Source organism: Cavia porcellus, unplaced genomic scaffold (assembly GCF_034190915.1).
Source record: "Cavia porcellus strain 051 isolate PalLab524CR breed Dunkin Hartley unplaced genomic scaffold, mCavPor4.1 scaffold_20, whole genome shotgun sequence".
NCBI classification, from domain to species: Eukaryota; Metazoa; Chordata; class Mammalia; order Rodentia; family Caviidae; genus Cavia; species Cavia porcellus.
In genome coordinates, this window is record NW_026947503.1 from 61,542,380 (window position 1) to 61,564,277 (window position 21,898).

General features: G+C 42.0%; 1 protein-coding gene across 1 annotated transcript in view; it reads left to right on the forward strand.

Moving 5' to 3' along the window:
* Positions 1 to 21,898, forward strand: part of Smchd1 (structural maintenance of chromosomes flexible hinge domain containing 1) — a 127,963-nt gene that overhangs the window by 100,207 nt on the left and 5,858 nt on the right. Inside the window, exons 38-47 of the mRNA XM_063231901.1 lie at positions 2,477 to 2,606; positions 2,757 to 2,876; positions 4,096 to 4,181; positions 5,099 to 5,221; positions 8,283 to 8,473; positions 10,162 to 10,271; positions 10,402 to 10,472; positions 13,327 to 13,498; positions 20,838 to 20,996; positions 21,531 to 21,645. Of these exons, the coding sequence (XP_063087971.1) occupies positions 2,477 to 2,606; positions 2,757 to 2,876; positions 4,096 to 4,181; positions 5,099 to 5,221; positions 8,283 to 8,473; positions 10,162 to 10,271; positions 10,402 to 10,472; positions 13,327 to 13,498; positions 20,838 to 20,996; positions 21,531 to 21,645 (1,277 nt within the window). The remainder of the gene's footprint in view (positions 1 to 2,476; positions 2,607 to 2,756; positions 2,877 to 4,095; positions 4,182 to 5,098; positions 5,222 to 8,282; positions 8,474 to 10,161; positions 10,272 to 10,401; positions 10,473 to 13,326; positions 13,499 to 20,837; positions 20,997 to 21,530; positions 21,646 to 21,898) is intronic.

Genomic DNA, 21,898 nt, shown 5'->3' on the forward strand with positions numbered 1-21,898 from the left:
GTCTGGCACATTGCCTGCCTGGCAAGTGCTAGGTCCTGAGTTTGATTCCCAGTACAAAATAAAATAATAGGGCTATGCTCTTTTTTTTTTTTTTTTTTAAAGGGCTATGCTCTTGTAGGAGTCTTTTTTTTTTTTCTTATTTAATCTCTCTCCAGGGAAGATACATGCCTCCATCATTAATGCAGTGATTGCAGTTTATTTTTATCAATCTTTGATGAAGATTTAGTTTCTTTCTGCAGTTTGTTTTTAATCAAGTGTTTCCATCAGGTTTTTTCTAAGGATATATATTTGTTTTACATATGGATTGTTTCCTTAAGAAATAGTTGGAGATGGGGCTGGGGATTTAGCTCAGCGGCATAAGCACCTGCCTAGCAAGCAGGCGGTCGTGAGTTCGATCCCCGGTACCGATAAAAAATGAAAAAGACCAAAAAAAAAGAAAATTTAAGAAATAGCTGGAGACAGAGTTGATCGGAGACAGATTCTTCTATGTATACAAGTACTTTTTCTTGAATTTGATGTTTAAGTTTTTACCTTCGTTTATGTTGAGGAGGCAAATTATATTACAGTGCTACTACTAATATTCTTAAGCCTTAGTTTTTACCCTGCTGTATATATTTCTGAACTTAATGCATTAGTGACGTGGCTCTTTGCTAGCACCTGCTTTAAAAAAAAAAAAAATCTATGCTTCATGCCCTGAGCATGGGTTTCCTCTTACCTCTAGAGGTCCTCAGTAGTTCACTAAGGAGACAAAATTTTCAGGTTCTCCTTGGCTCTTGCATGGTGGGTGTGGGTGTGTGTTGTGTGTTTTTATTTTGTTTTTATGTTGTGGTCACATAATGATTTTATATATTTGTATATTCAGACAATTACAAATCTGGGTTTTTAACAAATGGATGTTTTTGTTTTGTGCTGGGGATTGAACCTAAGGCCACTATTACCTGTAAACCTGGCCCAGCAGGTAATCAATTGTTTAGAGAAATTTAGAAAACACTGGTCCAGAATACAATTAGTACTACACACTTAGTTAAAAAGAAAATCTATTGTTTTGCTTCACATTATAATCTAACTTTGAAGTTGAAAGTTCTCAAGTTTGTTAATTACATTATTCAGATTCTCTCTACTATTTGCCTACTTTATCTGGAAATTTCTGACTAGTGTCTCAGCTTCATTCTGATGAACATTTGTCCATTTCATGCATGCCAAGTTCCTGTTACACAGGGATCCAGCTTTGGACTCTTGTTTGCTTCTATTACACTGTATATCCCTTTTTAAAATAGTTGTTACAAATTATAAAAGTTTGAAATATGAGAGCTAGTAATAGTAAGACAAAAAGGAAAAGTGTGTTAAACTACATTTAAAGTTAACCTATGCAGCATAAACATATCTAAAACAGAATTAAAAGTGTTGATAACTTTTACACTGGGTATGGGTAACTAGAGATTTATTACCTAACTCTAACAAAGGGAAATTTGATACTTGACAAACTATTATAACCTCTCATCACTCTTCTCACTGTCAGTGTAGAAAACACAATTACAAAGAATCATTGAGTAATGTACTGTTTGCTGTATTATAGATTAAACTGGTAACTACATTTTATGAATTGACAGAAAATCAGACTTGGTGCTGAAAGCAAGTTGTTACCTGTGCATTTTTTTAATAGAAACTTGGCGGGGGGGAGATACTGGAAAATGCATTTACATTTTGTTTAATACCTTTTAAAACAGCTTCCAGAAACTGAGGAAGAATTGCTTTAATAGCAGGCTTACATTCCCCATGTCATTGATCTACACTGTTCTATCAAGATATATTTTTTAATGTTATTTTTCTGTCTGTACATTGTTGTTTATATACCAAGGTAGTTAATAGTTTGTGTTTTCTGAAGAACAGTGCAACACATTTGGGATAAGATATTTTGTATTTCAGCATTTACTAGTTATATACTATGGTCTTAGGCTAAAGTACATTAATAAATGCATTAATTAAAATTTAAAAGGACAAATACTCAAAACTTTTTAGGACCTCTTGTTCTTTCACCTGGGACTGGTGGATCTGTTTCCATGGTAACTGCTGTAACTTAAACTCAGCCTTGGGGTTTGGGCATTTCTGTGTGATTGTTTTTATGACTCTTACACCATTAGCTGTCTCACACTTCTTCAACTCAACTGGTAAAATCAAGATTTTTCAGTATAAGATTGAAGTGGCCATTGATACATCTGGTATGAAGGAGAACATAATTTTCTGTTCTATTTTTTGCATAAGTTGTATTGATAATATTTAGCTTTCAGTATCAAAAGGTAAAATGTTTTATGCCTTGGGTGGTGATAGTGATGATTTAATATCTTAAAGCATCATTTAGTACCTTTTGTCTTTAAATTTTACTACTTGTTTGAAAGCAGAGTAATGAGCAATACAACCCTGCAAGCTTTCTTTTTCAATGTGTTTTCTTCCCCCTCCTGCTTTTGTGTTTGTACAGAGTCTAGTGCTGGCAGAAAATAGTCCTGGAAAGGATAGTACTGAGTATCTTATTGTTTTTGAGCCCCGGCTCCCACCTTTGTCAGCAGCAGCATTAGAGCCATATGTCCTGCCGTTCATGTTTTACAATGGTGAGTGTCTAGAGCCGTGTCGGTTAGCCCTTGCTGTCAGGGCTGCTCCGGATCACTTTACCTGGCCTCCCACTAACAGCATTTCATGACCTATTTTGGAAAAGTCACAATTTCTGATTTGATTAAATTGTCTGAATTTTTTTATCATAGATGTTAAGAAGCAGCAACAAATGGCAGCACTTACGAAGGAAAAGGATGAGTTATCTAAGTCTATTATTATGTACAGAAGTTTATTTGAAGCCAGCAAACAGCTTCTTGATGAAATGAAATGTAAGTCATTTTGTATTCAAAGGTAACAAAAAATTGTAGTTTAGGGAATGGTGGAAACTGTGAGGTTCAATCCCATCTGTTTTTAAGGCCTAGTTAAGTGAAATCCAGAACCCTTAGGAAAGGTGATGATGGTTTGTGGAATTCATCTCTTAGCAGTTTTTAAAATGAACTATTCTCACTTTAAGTAAATTTGTATCCTACTGACAAAAGGTTTGTGGTTTTGTTAGACATTTGGAACTGAGGAAATTTTAAGGGTTTGGCTTCATGGTGGTATTTGCATCTAACTCTTGGTTCTGGTAGAAGATGTAGAAGACACTGTCACTGAGAGGGCAATGAGGAGTTCTCAGCTTGGGTTATGAGGTATACGCACGTCACACATCACGGGACGGGAGGACCACACATGTGGGTCCTGAAGTACGTACCTTACTCCCGGGTCACCCTACAGGGTGTTTGCTGCGATTTCTAATGACTTTTGTATGTACTTAAGGCATTTACTGAGTTGTCAGATGTCCTTGAGCTTGTGTTTTGGTTTGGTATTTTAAGACAGCGTCTCACTTTATAGTGTAGGTTGGCTTCTGAACTCGCAGCGGTCCTGCTGTGTCAGCCTCCCAGGTGCTGGAATTACAGGCATGTGCCACCGTACAGATTATAGTTCAAGTTTTGATCAGTTAGCCAATAGCAATTTACTACCTGCCCTAAGGACACACTTTTGTCTATATAAAATCAAAGATAGACTTGTAGAACTAAATCAAATGACAACTTATTTTAGTAGCACTTCTTGTATAAAATCTTATTTGGCTCTATAGAAGACCTTGTGTGATTATGTATAATCATGTGGATTAAGATTAAGTAATTTATATGAAATCACTGGGAGTTTGAAGTATATCACATGTCTCCTTTACCTGTATTAGTTTTTTATTTTTATGTGTTATACGTTTTTATATGTTATATATGAACTTTAAGATTTAGAGTTTAATTTGAACTTCTGTAATAATCACTGGTCAATTTTCATCAAGCATTTAAAGAGTGGAAAGAATGAAAATTAAATTTTTTTTTTTTTAATCGGTACCAGGGATCGAACTCACGACTGCCTGCTTGCAAGGCAGGCACTTATGCCACTGAGCTAAATCCCCAGCCCCAATAATTTTCAAAAAATGTTTTGAGACTACCAGAAATTGATGCAGTTTTTTTTTTTTTGTTGCTATGTTTTTACTTTTAGGCCAAGTTGAAGAAGCAAAGTTAAAAGAAGCTCAGTTGCGAAATGAACTGAAAATGCATAACATTGATATTCCTGCAACACAACAGGTATGGTTTCCAAGTGCATGTTAAGGTCTTGGTATTAAACTAGCTGTATATGCATGACACTAATAAATAATAATACACCAAGTACTACATGAAGTTTCATGAGTAATAACCATACACATGATAGTAAATAAAACAAAGTAACAAAAAGTTGTATAGAGTTTTTAAAACTTAAGTTCCTTTTATGTGTAATTTATTTCTAATGAGAAGTAGTGTTGGTAGTCTGTTTCTTAATTAACATAAAATTCAATGTGATAGAACTCATGCTTAAAATGTGCCGCAGATTTGATCTCAAGCATCACCAAACCAAGAAAAGTAAAAAACAAACAAACAAACAAACAAACAAAAAACGTTGTATCCTCAGGCTGCTCAGGGATGCAGTACTTGCTTAGCCTAGGTGAGACCCTAGCTTCCTTGGGGGGGTGGGGGGCGGTTGCTGTCCTGGGATTGATTCCAGGGCCTCTGGTGTGCAGTTAGGTGTTTACCACTGAGCTATATCCCTAGTCCTTTTTTTAAAAAGTGGAGTTTTTTGGCAGGCAAGGCACATTGTGATTATTTTACTAGTGTTTAATGGCAACATCTAATAAAGAACACATCGTGACTGTGGGGGGTTTTTTTTGGTTTTTTTTTTTTTTTTTTTTTTGAGACGTACTGTTGCTAAATTGCCCAGATTAGCTTTCCTCTTTCGGTCATCTTATCTCAGCCTCTCCTGTAGCTGAGGAATTAGGTATGTGCTGCCATTCCCAGCATGAAATGGGAGTTTTATATTACTGCTAATCCCAAGTTGGTTAGTTGTTTCAAAGTAATGCCTATTGATTAACTCGTATTCTCAGGCTCCAAATGTTTGGTTTCTCTGCTGTTATTAACTGCCCATTGTAAGAGTAACTGGCCTTGTGATCATTGGTCTTTATAAATTACAGATGGAACACATTGAAGCACTTTTGAAAAGGAAGGTATCAGAACAGGAAGAAGTAAAGAAAAAGCCCAGAAGATCATGCACTCTCCCAAACTATACCAAAGGCAGTGGGGACGTTTTGGGGAAGGTAAGTCTACTAAGAAGCAGTACATTCTCCATCTTTGATAAAACAGTTTGCTTAAAAGTGGCAAAGTGCTGGTTTCTTTGTAATTTTAAATTTGTTTAATAGATTACCTATTCTCAGCACTATATAGGGATTTGTCAGAGTTTAAAACTGATAGTTGCCAGGTGATTTGGCAAATGCCTGTAATCCCAGCGCTTGGGAGGCTAAGGCAGGAGGATCACCACGAGTTCAAAACCAGTAGACTACAAAACAAGACCCTGTCTCAAAAAAATGGAAAAATAAAAAAACCTGAAATCCATAGTTGTTATTGCTAATGAGAGCTGTAGCAGAGGTTTTTAAAGCCTTCATTCAAGGCTTGTCATCGGTTAGAGATACTTCCTCATCATGGAACTTGTGGGGGGCCAGCACCTACAGGAAACTGAAATCTGAGAGGGACAGCCAGAGAGAGAAACAGCAGGTGTTGTCTGAGTTCCGAGTCCAAAATTATTACAGAGTAGTTTCCTAGAGTTTAAGAAGAAGAACAGCATAAACATTTCCTGTGTTTCCTGCCAAAGGCACAAATGCCGTTCTTTCTCTTCCCCTGTCATGGGATGCCGTGTGTTTCCTTTTCAGGGTACCATTATTCAGTCACACTTGCTGTTTTATTTTCTGAATTAGAGTTGGAATATCTGTTTGTAGTTTTGTGTCCTCCAGGAGTCACTTCATCTCCGTACATCTTTATTTCTATTTCTCCCGTTTTCAGTGGTGTTGAGATTTGTGGTATGGACTACATGTGTTTTCCTTGTAATTTTTCTCATTTAATAGTCACCTTTTTATCTCTGTGCCGCATTTTGCAGTAAAGGGACTGAGGTGAAAGTAGAGAGAGAGTAACAGTGTTGGCGTTTGCTCAGCAGGCAGAGCGAGGGCTCCGGGCAGCCGTCAGACACCAGAGGCTGCTGCCTGCTGTGCGCATGAGACTGCCTTCCCAGGCAGCGGCAGGTTTCTGGTGTCCACGTGAGGACGCTGAAGCTTAGGGAATGTAAACACCAGGGCTTGTGTGAGAACCAGGGTCTCAGACACCAGAGCAGAGGTGGTTTCTTAATATACTGCCTCCTGGTGTCCGAAGTGAAATACAGACTGATAGTAGGAAGTGGCTACAACCCCACACCTGCCAGTCAGAGGATTTGAGTGTAATCATAATTGTAAAAAAAAGATAATAACATATAGTGTTTAAAAATGTTATTCCGGGGAAGGGGAAAAAAAAAAAAAAATAAATAAATAAATAAATAAATAAAAATGTTATTCCTCAGACAGAAACAACACTGTGATTCTAAGCATATAGACCAGTGGTGGCGAACCTTTTAGAGACCAAATGCCCAAACTACAAGCCAAAACCCACTTATTGTCACGAAGTACCAACACTGAAATGTAGAAAACACAACTCATATGTTAACATCTTTGTCTTAATAACACAATAAGTTTGCCACCACTGAGACAGAACTGTAAGGATACCTGTAGAATGTTTACGTTCCATATTTCAATGGTTAATCAGTACAGAATTCTTCAGTGTGTAAGATTGTACCAATGTCTACAATAAATTTCAGGAGAAATATACTTTAAAGTTTCCTATTTAAGTGGTTTTTGTATGTCTTAAAAAGGTGGGAGGAAATACTTGAAATTTCATTTTCTATAATTTCTTTCTGTTTCTTCAGCAATGCAAGTCTTGCTCTAATTATTAAGACAAAAAATTCTAATCCTTCCCAATCCTTAATCTTCTCTGACTCTTTTAAAAAAAATTCTTCCTGGCATTTATCCAAAATTTACAAGTTATAAAGAAATGTAATGGGGAACTGTGAGATTGACCCCTGAACTCTGCAACATACTTACTTTAACATTGTGAATACCTCCAGTTTAATGGACATTGTAGTCCTTTCCCCCTCAATTTCAAATATTCCTGAATGAGAAAAAGTTAGCATCAGTGTTAAGTAACAACTTTTTGATTCAGTTAAGTATAGTTAATATGTCCTTCTAAATCAGTTTTACTCGATTGTTACAGTATTTCACAAGATCTGTTTGTTACAAATAAAAACTATTTGTTCTGTTTATATCAGTCCTTTATTGGCTAGAACATTTTTTTCATCTTCATTTACTAATTTTTTTAAAAATCTGTTTTCTCTTTTTCCACTAACTTCTAGTGAATTGGAAAATAAGAGCAGACATTATAATGTATCTAACAGTGACACAAAACAGTCTTACTCCTAGGCAGGTTTGTGGTACAGAATCAGATTTTGGATCCGATAGAACCAATTTATAAGGAAGAGTGAGGTTTTGATATTAGTGTAGTGAACATTGAATAGGAATGCGTGTGGCTGAAGTATTTGTAAATAGGAAAATGATTACTTTCCTTAAACGCCAGAGAATTCAGAAGTTAAAGAAATGATTCTCACATGTGATGTTTAGACTGTGTGTGTGTGTGTGTGTGTGAAATAAATACTATTACCAGTAGGAGGATGTGTTAACCGTAACTGTATTTTTGTTCAATTGATCTTAAAATGCATTAAAGCTGGGTGTCTTGCACATGCCTGTAACCCCAGCTACTTGGGAAGCTAAGACAGGGATCCCTGGTTCAAGACCAGCACAGGCAACGTGGTGACACTGGGTGTCAAGGTAAAGTAGAAGGCAGGAGGGACGGTGTGGCCAGTAGTCGCATGCTTGGGGTGTGGGCTCAGTCTCCCTTGCCACACCCTAGTAGAGGAAAACTGCATCGATTATTTTATCATGTGCGCACTATTTAAACATAGTTTCGTGATTAACTGTGTGACATACCAATTGTAGATATCTTAAAATATCTTATATTTAGGTGGTAAATTTTCTAATGTTTTTATTTGCTCACTTTAAAATTTACTGTACTTTAATCTGTGGAAAATGTTTTTTAAGGTTTAATAGTAGAAAAGGCTTTAATATATTCAAGTCAATAATTTCAAAAAAACTTTATTTTTGTACTACAAGAAGGTACTTCTGCTCTAAATAATTTAGTATCAAGTTCCTCCTTCATTTCTTATTTTTGTCCTGGCCTGGGTTGCAGATTGCACACCTGGCGCAGATAGAAGATGACCGAGCGGCTATGGTGATTTCTTGGCACCTGGCAAGCGACATGGACTGCGTGGTCACTCTGACCACTGACGCTGCACGCCGCATCTATGACGAGACGCAGGGCCGGCAGCAGGTGCTGCCCCTTGACTCCATCTATAAGAAGACCCTTCCAGATTGGAAAAGGTTAGGGGACAGGAAAAGGCTTTTTTCTTCTTCTAAAATGCATTGTCTAGTGTGAGATAATACTGATAATGTTTTGGAGTTGGGAGTCAAACCTAGGACCTCACTTGTGTGTGTTAGATATGAGTACTACTGCTGAGCTATATCCCCAATACACCTTATATTTTGTCAAAATGCTTAATTTAAAAATGATCTCTCAGAGCCAGGAGTAGTAGCAGCACGTGCCTGCAAAACTCCCATCTGTAGGGGAGGCTGAGGCAGGAAGATCTCAGCTCCAAGGATAACTTACTCAAACTTTGTCTCAAAGGTTTTTTATACTTTGTCTCAAAATAAACATTTTTTTTCTAATTTTAAAGAGAAAAAACAGAACGATACAGAATTTCAAAACAAGGGAATAGGAGATTACCAGTGGTTAATATATTGCGTATTGTTATCATCACAGTAGTTGCTTCAATTTTTTTTTTAGAAGGACTGAAAAAATGTAGCCTAGAGGTGGGTCACTTGGCTATCATGTGTAAAACCCTGGGCTCAATTCCCAAACTTCATTCCCCAATAAATAAAAATAGATCCTGTGAAAATATCTACAACAAACTGAGAAGTAACTCAAATTATCTGCTTTTTTGTCTTCATCACAGGTGTGCTCTCTGTTATCAGTATTGAAGTGTGATATATGCTATATTTTACTGCCATTTAAATGTTATTTAATGCTTTATTGCCAATTAAATATTATTAATATTACATGTATGTGCCGTAGGTAAAAATGCGTATGTAAGTCCAAAGCAGATCTTTGGTCTTTGCAACAAGAAAGTTGGAAGGATATTTTTATTGTTAACAAAATACAGAAACACTTTGCTTGGGGTAAGGCGGAAATGAGGTATCTTTTGTCCACTCCGCGGCCTGTGGAAATCAGCCACCGTTTCAGTAGACACGGTCTGTCAGCGGGGTTGTTCACAAAGGCTGAAGCTGCCAGGCTGTAGTCGGGTCTGAGCAGGGACCTGCAGGAGAACCAGAATGCCAACACCAGTCTGCTGTGCTGGTCAACTCAGGTTATTCTGTTCTGTAGTCTAGGAATAAGTTCAAAAACTAGTTGAAATTTGAACTCATATCTGTTGATTTTCCCCAATCTCATTCTGCCTAGGTATCTATATTCAGGGCTAAAGCTTGCTCTGGAAACTAAACCTCTGTTCCTGTATCCAGTACAGCACTCTGCCCTGCGCCCTGTCTTTGTTTTCTCTCCCCTCCCTCCCTTCTTTCCTTCCTTCCCTTTGGGGTGGTTTCTGCTTCTCACTGGGATTAAGTCCGCTGAGCTACCATCCGCAGCCACCTCCTGTCCCTGCCAGTCACCGCTCTGGGGTCTACAGTTCCCCGGCTCCACTCCAGGTGCCTTTCCTCCTTGGGGCACGGCAGGGGTCCCGGGCTGAGCCTCCCACCTCACTTGCGCTCGGCCTCAGGCCCTGCACAACCCTGCTCCTGCTGAGCCCTCTCTCCACACAGCAGCTGTGTCATCTGAGCAACTTTGGTCAGTGTGTAGAGCAGCTGTTGGCTTAGGGTGTCATGGAGGGCACATGGAGGAGTTGTCATGTGGTAAAATGGCGTGGAGCATATCGTGAGTTTGTCATGCCTTTTGAAAGTGAAAGGTCGTATACTCTTTACTTGATCTTTTCTTTCTTTCTTTCTTTTTTTTTACTTAGACCTTTACCTCATTTACGAAATGGAAAATTATATTTTAAACCCATTGGAGATCCAGTCTTTGCCCGAGATTTGCTAACGTTTCCAGATAATATAGAACATTGTGAAACAGGTAAAGGTTATTGTGGGACTTGTTTTGTACAGATGTTACCTTTGTGATTTAGATATACAGATTACTGGTTATAAAAAACATACTTAGCTTGTAGGTGTTATTGACTTCTGCACCTTTTTCTGACTTTCAGTATTTGGTATGCTGTTAGGAGACACCATTATTCTGGATAACCTCAATGCTGCCAATCATTACAGAAAAGAGGTACATATTTAATTTCTTTGTAAATCTTTAGTCCAGTTCTAGTTGTTTTTACATTTTAGTATAGAGCCAGATACAGAAATGACTGTTTGATGATACATATTGCAGCTGCCAAAGATGCTTTTAAATCTTATAAATTGATTAGCAATTTAAAACAGGGGTAAATATATGAATGAATTAGCCAGGGTGCAAATTAAATAAGTTGCCCACACTGGGCTTGAAGTTTCGCTCCTCCTGCTCCAGCGTGCCCCCCCCCCCCCCCACATCGTAGCCCCGGCCCAGCCCCAGCACGCCCGGCGAACAGGGTCTTCACCATGGCAGTGCTGCAGAGCGGCTGCTGCAGGCCGTGTTGGTTAGAAGTGCAGGTTGGGATGGCCCTCTGCATTAGTTCGCTTGGCATGCCAGGACAAAGTGTCACAGTCTGAGTGGCTTAAGTGATAGAAATTGATGACCTCATGCATCTAGCTGGAAGTCCAGATGTAGGGCATTAACAGGGTTCATTTCTTCTCAGAACTCTGAGTGAAAGATCTGTCCCCAGCCTCTCCCTGCCTTGTGGATGGCTGTCCTCCCTGTGGCTCTTCACATGCATGTGTGACTGTGCCTGTTTCCCCCTTGTGAGAGAGTTCCAGGCACATTTGATTCCTTCTGTGAGCACTAAGTACGCACAGTGCTAGCACTAAGCTAAATGACTTGCAGAGGTCGGAGGTTAGGATGGCGCCATACAGGTTTGAGGAGCTTGTGGCCCCTGTGCAGGGGAATTTGGTGACAGGAATGTTTCAGTTAACAGTCTCTTCAGAAGGCAGTGGGCTTTAAACAGTAACAGTCCCACACCTGGCTGGCCAGTCATGCTGAGGAAGGAGACGCACACCTTGTGCTGGTTGCCGTGTGGCCGGTCAACTGGCACTGGCCCGGGGCTCAGTGGAGCCTGCCTGCTGGGGTCTTCCTCCTGCCCCTCCAGGGTGAGTAGGGGTAGCCATTAAGAGTGCTAGAGGTTCTGGCAGGCAAGAAGCGTCATCCCCATCGTCTAGAGACTGAAGCAGACAAGTAGGCCAGCCTAGGCAACGTGGCAAGACCTTGTTGCCAAAAAAAAAAAAAAAATGAGTAGTTTTAAGTTGTGCAAGTGAATTGTAATTGTTGGGTCATGCAGATTGAGGGGCTCTGTTTATCGGGGTCAGCCCACATGTTCTGGGGAGGCTGAAGGGGCAGGCACTGGGGATCTGTTTGCATGGTACTGTGCCCTGCTCTCTTGCATCAGGAGCCAAGTAGGGGCTGGGGATTTAGCTAAACGGCATAAGCACCTGCCTTGCAAGCAGGCGGTCATGATCCCTGGTACTGATAAAGAGTTTAAAAAAAAAAAAAAAAAGAGCAAAACATCAGGGGCCAAGCAGTTTTGGCCTGTTACAGACTGTACCCTCTGAAACCAGAAGGTATGGCATGCCTGTGCCCTAAGCTGTGTTTCGGATAGTTTGTATCGGTGGTGGGAAAGCTAAGTAATACGGCACACTTACCTTGTGATGGTTGGGGCTTTTGCCCAGATGACGTCTGGGTTTCTAGAACCAGTGTCCCCATCACTGAAGGCAAGAGCTGTGTGTCCCCTAAGTCACAGCCAGAGACAGTGTAACACCCATTCATTTAGGGGAAGGCTGGCCTTTCCAAGCTCAGGTTCAAGGAGGGCTAGGGCGCAGCAGAGAGTGGCATAGACTCCTTTTCCAGGGAAAGGCAGCCAGCAACCAGCAGGGTCTTTAAACTGTTACAGGGTTTAAAACAATCTTAGAGGCATGTTCTGACAAATGTCCCAAGAATCGTACAAGGGTGTCGTTAGAGCTGACTATGGTAGTGCACACCTGTAATTCCAGCGGTTGGGAGGCTGAAGCAGGAGAATTAGGAGTTTGAGGCCAACCTAAACAATTCATTGAGATCCTGTCTCAAAATAAAAAGGGCTGAGGATGTAGCTCAGTGGTAGAGGCACCAGCAAGCACAAGGCCTTGGGTTCAATCTCCAGTACTTCCTACACTGCAGAAAAAGAACAGTCAGGATCTAAGGACTTAGTCATAGAAAAGTTACTGGTGTGCAGGCGATGCCCACCTGTAACCCCAACCTTCTAGGCATTGAGACCCAGCAGTTTTGAGCCTGGACAGCTTAGTAAGGCCTCGTTGAAAAGTAGGAAGCTCAGTGTGAAGGCCATTGGTTCAGTCCACAGTACTGGAGAACAGGAGAATGTGCTGGCGTCCATCCCTGAGAGCTTCGATCATAGCATGGTGCAATGTGCCGCCCTTAAACACCCAGGCAGCTGGGACAGGACATTTGGGTGAAGAGTTGCAAAAATATGTGTAAGATAAGTAACCTTGCAGACTTGGAAAGAAGATGTGTTCTTTACTGCTGGCTGCATTCCCAAGCATTTTTACATCTTCCCACTTTATGTGTCACTTATTTAAGAAGGAGACCTGAGAATGTAGAGCGCTTGTTTTTTTTTTTTTTTTTTTTTTTTTAATCAGTGCTGGGGACCGAACTCATGACCGCCTGCTTGCAAGGCAGGTGCTTATGCCGCTGAGCTAAATCCCCAGCCTTGCCTAACATTCTTGTGTCCTGCCCATCAAGCCTCCAATTTTACTTTTTCCATTTGTAGTGTCACTCTTCTAGTTGAAGCTCACACTGAAAACTAGTCTGAGGCAGCTCTGGGCCTCTGGATACCCACTAGCTTTGTCTTAGCTTATCAGCCTGTTCCTAGGTCCCCAGCTTTATCAACTGAGAGCTCCACCATGAGCAAGCCATTGCTAGTCACAGGAGCCTTAGAATTTCTGTTTCTGGAGAGCACGCAGGATAGGCTGCTCACTCACCAGCGCTCCTCTCACGGCAGGTGGTTAAGATCACACACTGTCCCACACTGCTGACCCGGGATGGAGATCGCATCCGGAGTAATGGGAAGTTCGGGGGCCTGCAGAATAAAGCTCCTCCGATGGACAAACTCCGGGGCATGGTGTTCGGAGCCCCCATTCCCAAGCAGTGCCGGATCTTGGGGGAGCAGATAGGTAAGCTGAAGAAGTACCTAAATAACTGCTTCCAATTTGACTTTAACCTTTTATTCAAGGCTTATGCATTGAGATTTAATGGTGGAAGATTAACTCATGACAAATACAAGATGTTTTTGTCCAGTGCTTTTTTTATCTTTCTTATATATGAAAATTTAGAGTTATATAGATAGGAAGTTTTCCTCTCATGTTGTCATTCTTACAATAAAGAGCTGTTTTGTTTTGTCAAATAAGTACTTCATTGGATAGTATTCTGCTGTTGAGGAACGCAGGCTATTCCAGTTTAAGGATTACTGCTTTAGCCTCAGCAGTTTTTAAGGCTTATAGTTGAAAAACATTTTAAGAAGGTTTGTGCTTCCATTCGTGGTGGCTGTGTGTGCAGACAGCTCTGCAAAGCACAGGGGAGCATCAGAAGACACAGTGGGAGGCACGGAGAGCTGTGTCCTGCAGGGCGGGATGCAGTCAGAGGCTCACTGTCTCATCAGGGCAGCACTGCACTCCCCAGCAGTGGTCCCCAGAACCTCAGAACTTCAGACTGCACGCAGTAGTGATGTCCAGGCGTTTACCTGGGCATCAGAGCAGCGTGGTGTAATAGTAAGACACATCTGTAGGTCTTTGGAAGAAAAGGCTGTAATTAGAGTTTTCTGTGCCCTGCTGTGTCAGGCTAATAGATAATGGAAGAATTTAAACAACTTTACTTACTTATCCATTTTGATAAGTATTCCTCTGTCTTCTAAAATACACTGTCGCTTGTAGCATGACTGTTCAGCAGTAAGTTCAACATCATTAGTCATCCAAGTGATACAAAGTAAAACAACACTGAGATTCCACCTCACCCCAGAAAGAATGGTTATCATCAAGAAAACAACCAGTAACAAATGCTGGTGAGGCTGTGAGGAAAAAGGAGCCCTTCTCCACTGTTGGTGGGGGGCAGCCACTATGGAAATCAGTGTGGAGATTCCTATAAAAACCAGGATTAGAGGTCCCATTCAACCCAGCTATTTCCCTTCTGGGTGTTTTCCCAGAAGAACTGAAAACATCATGCCACAGTGATATATGTGCATCCGCGTTTATAGCAGCACAATTTGTAATAGCCAGCTCTTGGAAACAACCTAAGTGTCCATCAACTGAGGAATGGGTAAAAAAGATGTGGTATTTTGTGTGTGTGTGATTTTTTTTTTTTTTTTAAGTTTTTTTAACTTTTTATCGGTACCAGGGATCAAACTCACGACCGCCTGCTTTCCAGGCAGGTGCTTATGACGCTGAGCTAAATCCCCAGCCCCAAGATGTGATATTTTTATACAGTGAAGTACTACTCAGCTACAACTGAGTAAACTCAAGGCTTTTATAGATGAATGGATACAACTTGAGACCATACTCATAAGTGAAACAAATCAAACTCACATGTATAAACATTGTTTCCATAGTGTGAGAAACTGAAAAAGTAGGATCCAAAATCTACAGTAGATATTGTGAAAGGGAAAGAAAATGCTGAAAAGGAAAAAACTGAGATCAGTGAAAGGAGAACAGGAAGGGAAAAGAAAAAAAATTATATGTATATACAGAGACACATACATATATGCCTCTGACTTTTTAGTTCATTGTAAAACGGTTTGTGCTTATATTGTTTGATCAGTTATGCATATATAATATCTTATAACCTGAGCAACTACTTTGAAGATAACAGTATTCAATATATTAACCATTATTAATTTTCTATTGTTTTGTTTTGAAATTCTGTATCGTGTTTATTGGTTTTTTTCTTTTTAAAATTTAAACAACAAAAAACTCATACCAAAGGGAACTCTTTAGTGTTGTTGAAGTGTAAAGCGTTCTCACTTCTAAGCGGTTGCTGTGGTCTGTGACTACTTCAAGCAGGAAAGTATTGTAAGGAAACTAGAAGAAATCACAGAGACAACCAGAAAAAAACCCTCCCTCCAGAGTCCGCTGTGGGCAGCAGATGAGACTCCATGAGGACCTCCCTTCTGCACACCATGGAGTTGCTCTCAGAGCACAAGCAGTTCTGAGCTCCGCCACCGTCACAGAAACGTCTGCTAACCAACACAGTCAGAGCAGTCTCTTCAGCAGTGTCTGTTCTTGTTGGCGTGGTGGTGCATGCCTGTGATCCCAGCACTCAGGAAACTGAGATAGGAGACGTGCTGTGAGTTTGATGCCAGCTGGTGTTACATGAGACCCTGCCTCAAAAACAAACAAAACCTCCATCCTGTAGGTCTTTGTGACATACACTTTCACTATAAATTGTTACATAAATATACCGGCAGACATGGAGACTGCTGCCCCCTCTTTCTATGAAACTAGTAACAAGTGTCTTTCCAGACCAGACACTGCACAGCAGTGGTGAATGCATTACCACTCTTCACCCTTCACCCTTCTCCACTGGTTAGCAAGGTCACAAGGGAATGAGAGGCTCCGATACACCCGGAGCAGTTTTTGTGTGGCCTGCAGTTTGAAAGCTTTCGCCACAGCTATATATTGCTGGCAGTTTTTTGTTTTGTTTGGGGGCAGGGGGAGACAGGGTAAGAGGTATTGGCTTTTTATTGTGTTTTGTTTCTGCACACTGAGAATTGAACCCAGTACTTCCACACTGAGCTATATCCCAAGCCCTTTTTATTTTGAGACAGGATCTCATTAAGTCACTAACTTCACCAGGCTGGGCCTAAACTTGTGATCCTCGTTTCTCAGCCTCCCATAGTGCTGGGATTTCAGGTGTGTGCTATTGTATCCAGCTACTGAGGGATTACTGAGTGTTTTTAGTATTTATGTTCTTTGAATGAATATCTGATTCCCTCTAGGAATTCCCTCTAGGAATTCCCTCTAGGAATCATTCCTAAACAGTTCAAAATACAGAGAAGGCATTAGTCAAATGAATGTTACAGTCAAATAAAACATTAGAAATGTTAAATGCTCTAATCGAATTTCTAATTCAGAGAATGTACATGGCACAGTTAAATGGAAAGTGAACAGAAAGTATACATACAACATTTGTTGAAAATTGAACCTTCAGGGGCTGGGGATTTAGCTTAGCAGCATAAGCGCCTGCTTTGCAAGTAGGCAGTTGTGAGTTCAATCCCCGGTACCGATAAAAAAGAAAAAGAGACCAAAAAAAAAAAAAAAAGAAAATTGAACCTTCAGCTGAGTGTATTGGTACACATCTGTGATCCCAGGACTTGAGAGACTGAGGCAGGAGGATTGCCACAAGTTCAAGGCCAGCCTGCTCTATGCAGCAAGACCTTCTCTCAAAAAAATTGAACCTCTAAACCTGTCAACAAAGAGAATAAAATAAGATAAAATAACTGAACTGGGATCCCAAATTTTCTATAGAGTTCTTTTTAACAGAAATGGTTTAAAATGCAGAAAAAGTAAGAACCATGAGAAGACAAGGCTGTGGATAACAGAAAAGAGTTCAGTTCATGAGAGCCCCTGAGAGGAGAAGCATTTTACATGTGGAGTCATGAATGCACACATTTTAACCACGATACCAGAAGTAACATTTGTCCTGCATGCACGTTTCACCATATTTTAGTGTTTTTCATCTGGCCCCGATAGACATAGTTTATCCTTGATTATGTCTTACTAATTACCAGTTCAGATGTGAAGCTCCCAGCATGACAGTCCATCTGTTGTTTTCATAATAAAGCTGTTCTCCTGTTGTACTGCGTACTGGCTCCAAGGTGCCGGCATGCATGCTAGGCAGGCATCCGCCCATTGGCTGCATCCCCAGCCCTTGTCTGTCCTGAAATGGGGTCTTCCTCAGCTGTGCGTCTCCTCCTTTGGCCTCAAACTGGTGATTCTCATTCCTCAGCCTCCCAGAGACCTGGGATTTACAGTGGGCCCTAACTTATGACGGACTCAATTTGGTCACCAGGGCTGGTTGTAATTCAGGTTGGTTGTAAGACGAGACTTTTTCCCGTTAAAAAAAAATGCAAATACCTATAAAGCATTCCGGTCCTCCCAAAGCACCTCTTAACTAAACTTTTTCATAATTAGAAAGGATTGTAAAGTATACATAGTTTACCAGAAACACAACAGTTTTCCTGATGTGTTCACCAAAAAGTTAGAAACAACAATTTCATACTATACTCACCATTCAAGGTGACATGCTCGGCTTGCAGGGAGGGAGGGTGGAGTGGAAAGTGGTTACCGTTTGGAAGGAGAGTCCTCTTCCATAAATGCCTTAGTTAGGACTGTGGCTCTCTGGTGTCCTTTCTTTCCCTTGGGAGAGCCTGTAACCCACCAGAACCTGCTTCTGTCTCACTAGGTCTCAGCCATGTGTGTGTATGTATGTATGTTTTGGTCTTTTTTGAGGCAGAGTCTCACCATACAGTTCAGGCTGCTTTGAACTCACTTAGTAGCCCAGATTGGCCTCAAACTCGTAGCGATCCTCCTGCCTCAGTCTCCTGATTTCAGACCTGTGTTATCATGCCCAGCTGGTCTGAACCTTTTTAGTCACACAAGCAACTGGCATTTGGGTTATAACTCAACTTTAGTTGTAAGTTAAACCTAAAGTTCCAGTAGTAACCCAAGGTATTCCTATGGGAAGCAGTTGTAACTTGTGAGTCCACTGATTTACCTTTTTGCATGTTGCCCAGGCTGGCCTCAAAGTCCTGGGCTCACATGATCCCCTCCCCTCGGACTCCCCAGTCGCTGGGGCTCTGGGGACTGTATGTGGCCCGCCTGCGCTCAGTGAGAGTATGTGTGTGTGCTGACCAGGCCTGTGTAAGTGCTGTGTCTTTGAGGAGAGCAGGTGGTGGTTCTTCTTCCAGAAGTAGAGTGTAGGACCTGCTACCCAGCTCTGATCTCTCAAAGCAAACTGTCTCATCACTTCTGTCCACCCTCACACAGCCTCAGTCCTCTTCCTCCTGGATAGATAGATGTATTTTGAGGCAACTCAGAGCAGAGGTTGGTAATGTTAAGTAATGGCCTATGAGAATACACTGAGACCGAGCTGTGGGAAAAACTAGATGTAATTCCATCTAGGCACAGGCAGGCCAAGATCACAGCAAGGTCAGCAAATATCTGAGGGAGGCCAAGGGTGTACAGGGTTTGGGCCTGGGGTCCAGGTCCCGTGGAGCCTGGATGAGGGGTTTGAGGGCAAAGGTGCAGGGTGGCTGGCAAGCTCAGGGTCCTTAGTTCAATTCCTGGAACCAAAAACCCAAAACTGCAGGAGTCGGCACAGGTGTCCACACGGAGCCAGGTCTTCTGGTGTTGAGGAGCAGGGCCTGTCCTAAATTTCCTTGCGGCCACCGTTCTGTGTGCTAAGGGCAGCACGGATCCCTGCTATTGGCAGAGGAGATGGGGTTTATTGGGAAAGCCTTGCTCAGGTTGGGCCTGAGAAGTGGGGTGTGTGTGTGTGTGTGTGTGTAATTTTTCGTGGTCTGGAGTGCGGATGAGTTTTGCCGATGAAGTTGGTAGGGTGCCTTGGAGAGTGAGGTGTGGAGGGAGTTAAGTGCTTTGTGGGCCCGGGACAGGATGTCCACCTCTACCACCCGTCCTGCAGCGGCAGGCAGGGTCCTACCCGGAGGGCAGCCCTGTGTGGCCACGTGGACCCTTAAATACCTACCCAGGGATGGCCCTTCAGAGTGCTCTAAGTGTTTCTAAACTTTAAACCCTTTTCTAATTATTTTGTGTACTTTTCTGACTGAAATAATGTATCTTTTAGAAAAACTGTTGCTGTTCCTAATACTTTAAGCTTCAGGGTTTTTTTTCCCCTTCAGATAATTGAAAATTGCAGAAAATGTGTTAATATGAATGCTCTAAACTCACGTGTAAACAGTTTAGTGATTTCTTAAAAATTGTTCTCTGACAAAATTCAGAGAATTTTGAAATGAATTAGGAAGGACTGTTTAGTAAACACCATGAAATGATATTTCATACACCAAACAGGGTTTGATACGAAGCCGCTGTACACTTTATCGGAAATACTTAAGTGTTCCATGTTTCTGTTTATAAGTAATGTTCTATTCAAATAGTTGAATATAAGATTTTTGAATGTGAAAAGTACAAAAGCCAAGCGTCGTACGTGCCTGTTGCCTGTTGTCTTTGCTACGTAGGAGACTGAAGCAGTACAATCGCTTGAGCTAATGGCAGCAGGACATCCTGAGAGCGTAGTGAGAACTCACCTTGAAAAAAGGACAGGAGCAAGAACTGACTGACCATAGTAAGAAACAGGATTCAGGGGCTGGGGATTTAGCTCAGCGACATAAGCGCCTGCCTTGCATGCAGGCAGTTGTGAGTTCGATCCCTGGTACCGATAAAAACGAAAAAGACAAAAAAAAAAAAAAGAAAAGAAAATGAAGAAACAGGATTCAGCCTGGAGTCCTGAATATTTGTGCCGAGCTCACTCATGTGTGAAATCATTACACTGTGTGTGCTCAGGACACTGTGACCGAGTGTGGAGTTGTAAGCGTCCCCACAGCGGGAAACCAGTCTTGAGGCCCAGACCTTTTTTCCTAAACCATTAAAAGGAAAAGCAAAGATAAAGAGCTTGGTGGGACCACGGAGGGCGTGTGCTAACAGCATGCACATGCCTGGTCCATGCGTCTGGGAACCGACAGAGGTCCCAGGGCGGGGACTGCAGACCAAGTGCTTCTGGTCCCCCTGCCAGGGGCGGGGGTGCCTGTCCCCCCAAGGATACATTCTTCCCCCTTGAATGTGAAATAGCTCACTTTGTGCTCTTGGCAAATAATTTCTTCTGTGGTTTTATATGTAAACTAAAAGTTAAGTGTTTGAAGGTTAAATATTTTACCAAGTGTTGGTTTGAGAGTTCAGTGTTAAAGGTCACAGTCCTGTCAGGGGAACTGTGACTCCTCTGCCCCCTCCCCCGCTTCCAGGTGTCTATCACTCACTGGCCTTTATTTGGGAAGCGGTAATTTCTAATACTGCAGCCCAAGTGCCTTTTCCACGGTCTGCCTCCTCTCCTCCCTTACCTGTGTGGAATCACATGAACACTTTTTATGGGGCAGGATAGAAACTTTGAGAGTGAGCCAGTGACCAAGCACTTTGCTGTAGAAAATCCCATGACACAGAATAAACCAAGCCGAACAGTCCAGAAGATTGAAGTACTTCTACAGGGGTCTCAGCCCTCCTTGTTGATCTCGTTTTCTTCCATTGACCGTTGTACAGTTTAAAGCAGTTCCCAGGGTGAGCACATCGCCACGTGGCGGGGTGCTTACCTAGTACTGGTGTGACCTGGCGCTGCAAAAGCAGGGGAGGACAAGTAGTCCCTTTGTATGAGTAGCAGCGTTCGGTGGTGGTAACACTTCTTCCCGGAGCGAGGGCGCGGTGGTGGGATCTAACGAGGTGCTGGCTTCCTCTGCAGACCTCCTGCAGCAGTACCGCACCGCCGTGTGCAAGCTGGGCAGTGTGAACGAGGACCTAAATGGCCAGCTGCAGTACCTGCACACGCCGGACATGAAGAAGAAGAAGCAGGAGCTGGACGAGCAAGAGAAGAGCCTGAAGCTCATAGAGCAGAAACTCGGTGTGTGCACTTTCGGTCAGGTGCTTTTTCTTTGTGTAGAGAGAAACCTTTATGAGCAAGAGACCAGCTGTAAAAAGAGAAAAGCAGGCTCGGTAATTGCAGCTCTCAGGAGGCTGAGGCAGGAGGGATCAGCAGGAGGTCAAGGCTAGCCTGTGCTACATTGCAAAACCTTATCTCAAAAATCAAATGAACAGGGGCTGGGGATTTAGCTCAGCAGCATAAGCGCCTGCCTTGCAAGCAGGCAGTCGTGAGTTTGATCCCTGGTACCGATAAAAACGAAAAAGACAAAAAAAAAAAATCAACAACAACAGAAAAGGAATGTAAATTGTCTGGAACTTAAATGGACAAGAAATTCTTGGCTAACCCTGAGTTGCCTGAAGATAGTGAACTATTCTCTTACCAGGAGTAGTGGCAGGCATCCTCAGAAGTGTTCTTGAATTCCTCTTTGTAAAGTAAGAAACATTTCGGGAGGCTCTTCTTTCATAGAATGTTTCCGTTTTTAAAGCTAACTTTTTGCGTTTTCTCTGGCTCTAGGTATGACTCCCACAGGTAAATGCAATGACTCGCTGCGCCATTCACCAAAGGTGGAGATGGTAGAGTGTCCGATTCCTCCTAAGAGAATGAGGAGAGAAGCCACCAGACAAAACAGGTGAGCATGGCTGGGCCAAAAATCATCGCTGAGGAGTTTTAGCCAGAGGACAGGTGACAGTGATGAGCTTATCAAGGCGCCTGGGCCACCACACTTCAAAAACTGGGTGACTTGTAATACCTGTGGCTAAGGAGGCTGAGGCAGGAGCATCACAAATTTGAGACCCTTCTAAGCAGCTTAGTATGACCCTACTACTATAAAGGGGTGAGCCTGTGTCTCAGGACAGAGCCCTGGTGTGCAATCCCAGGGCAGT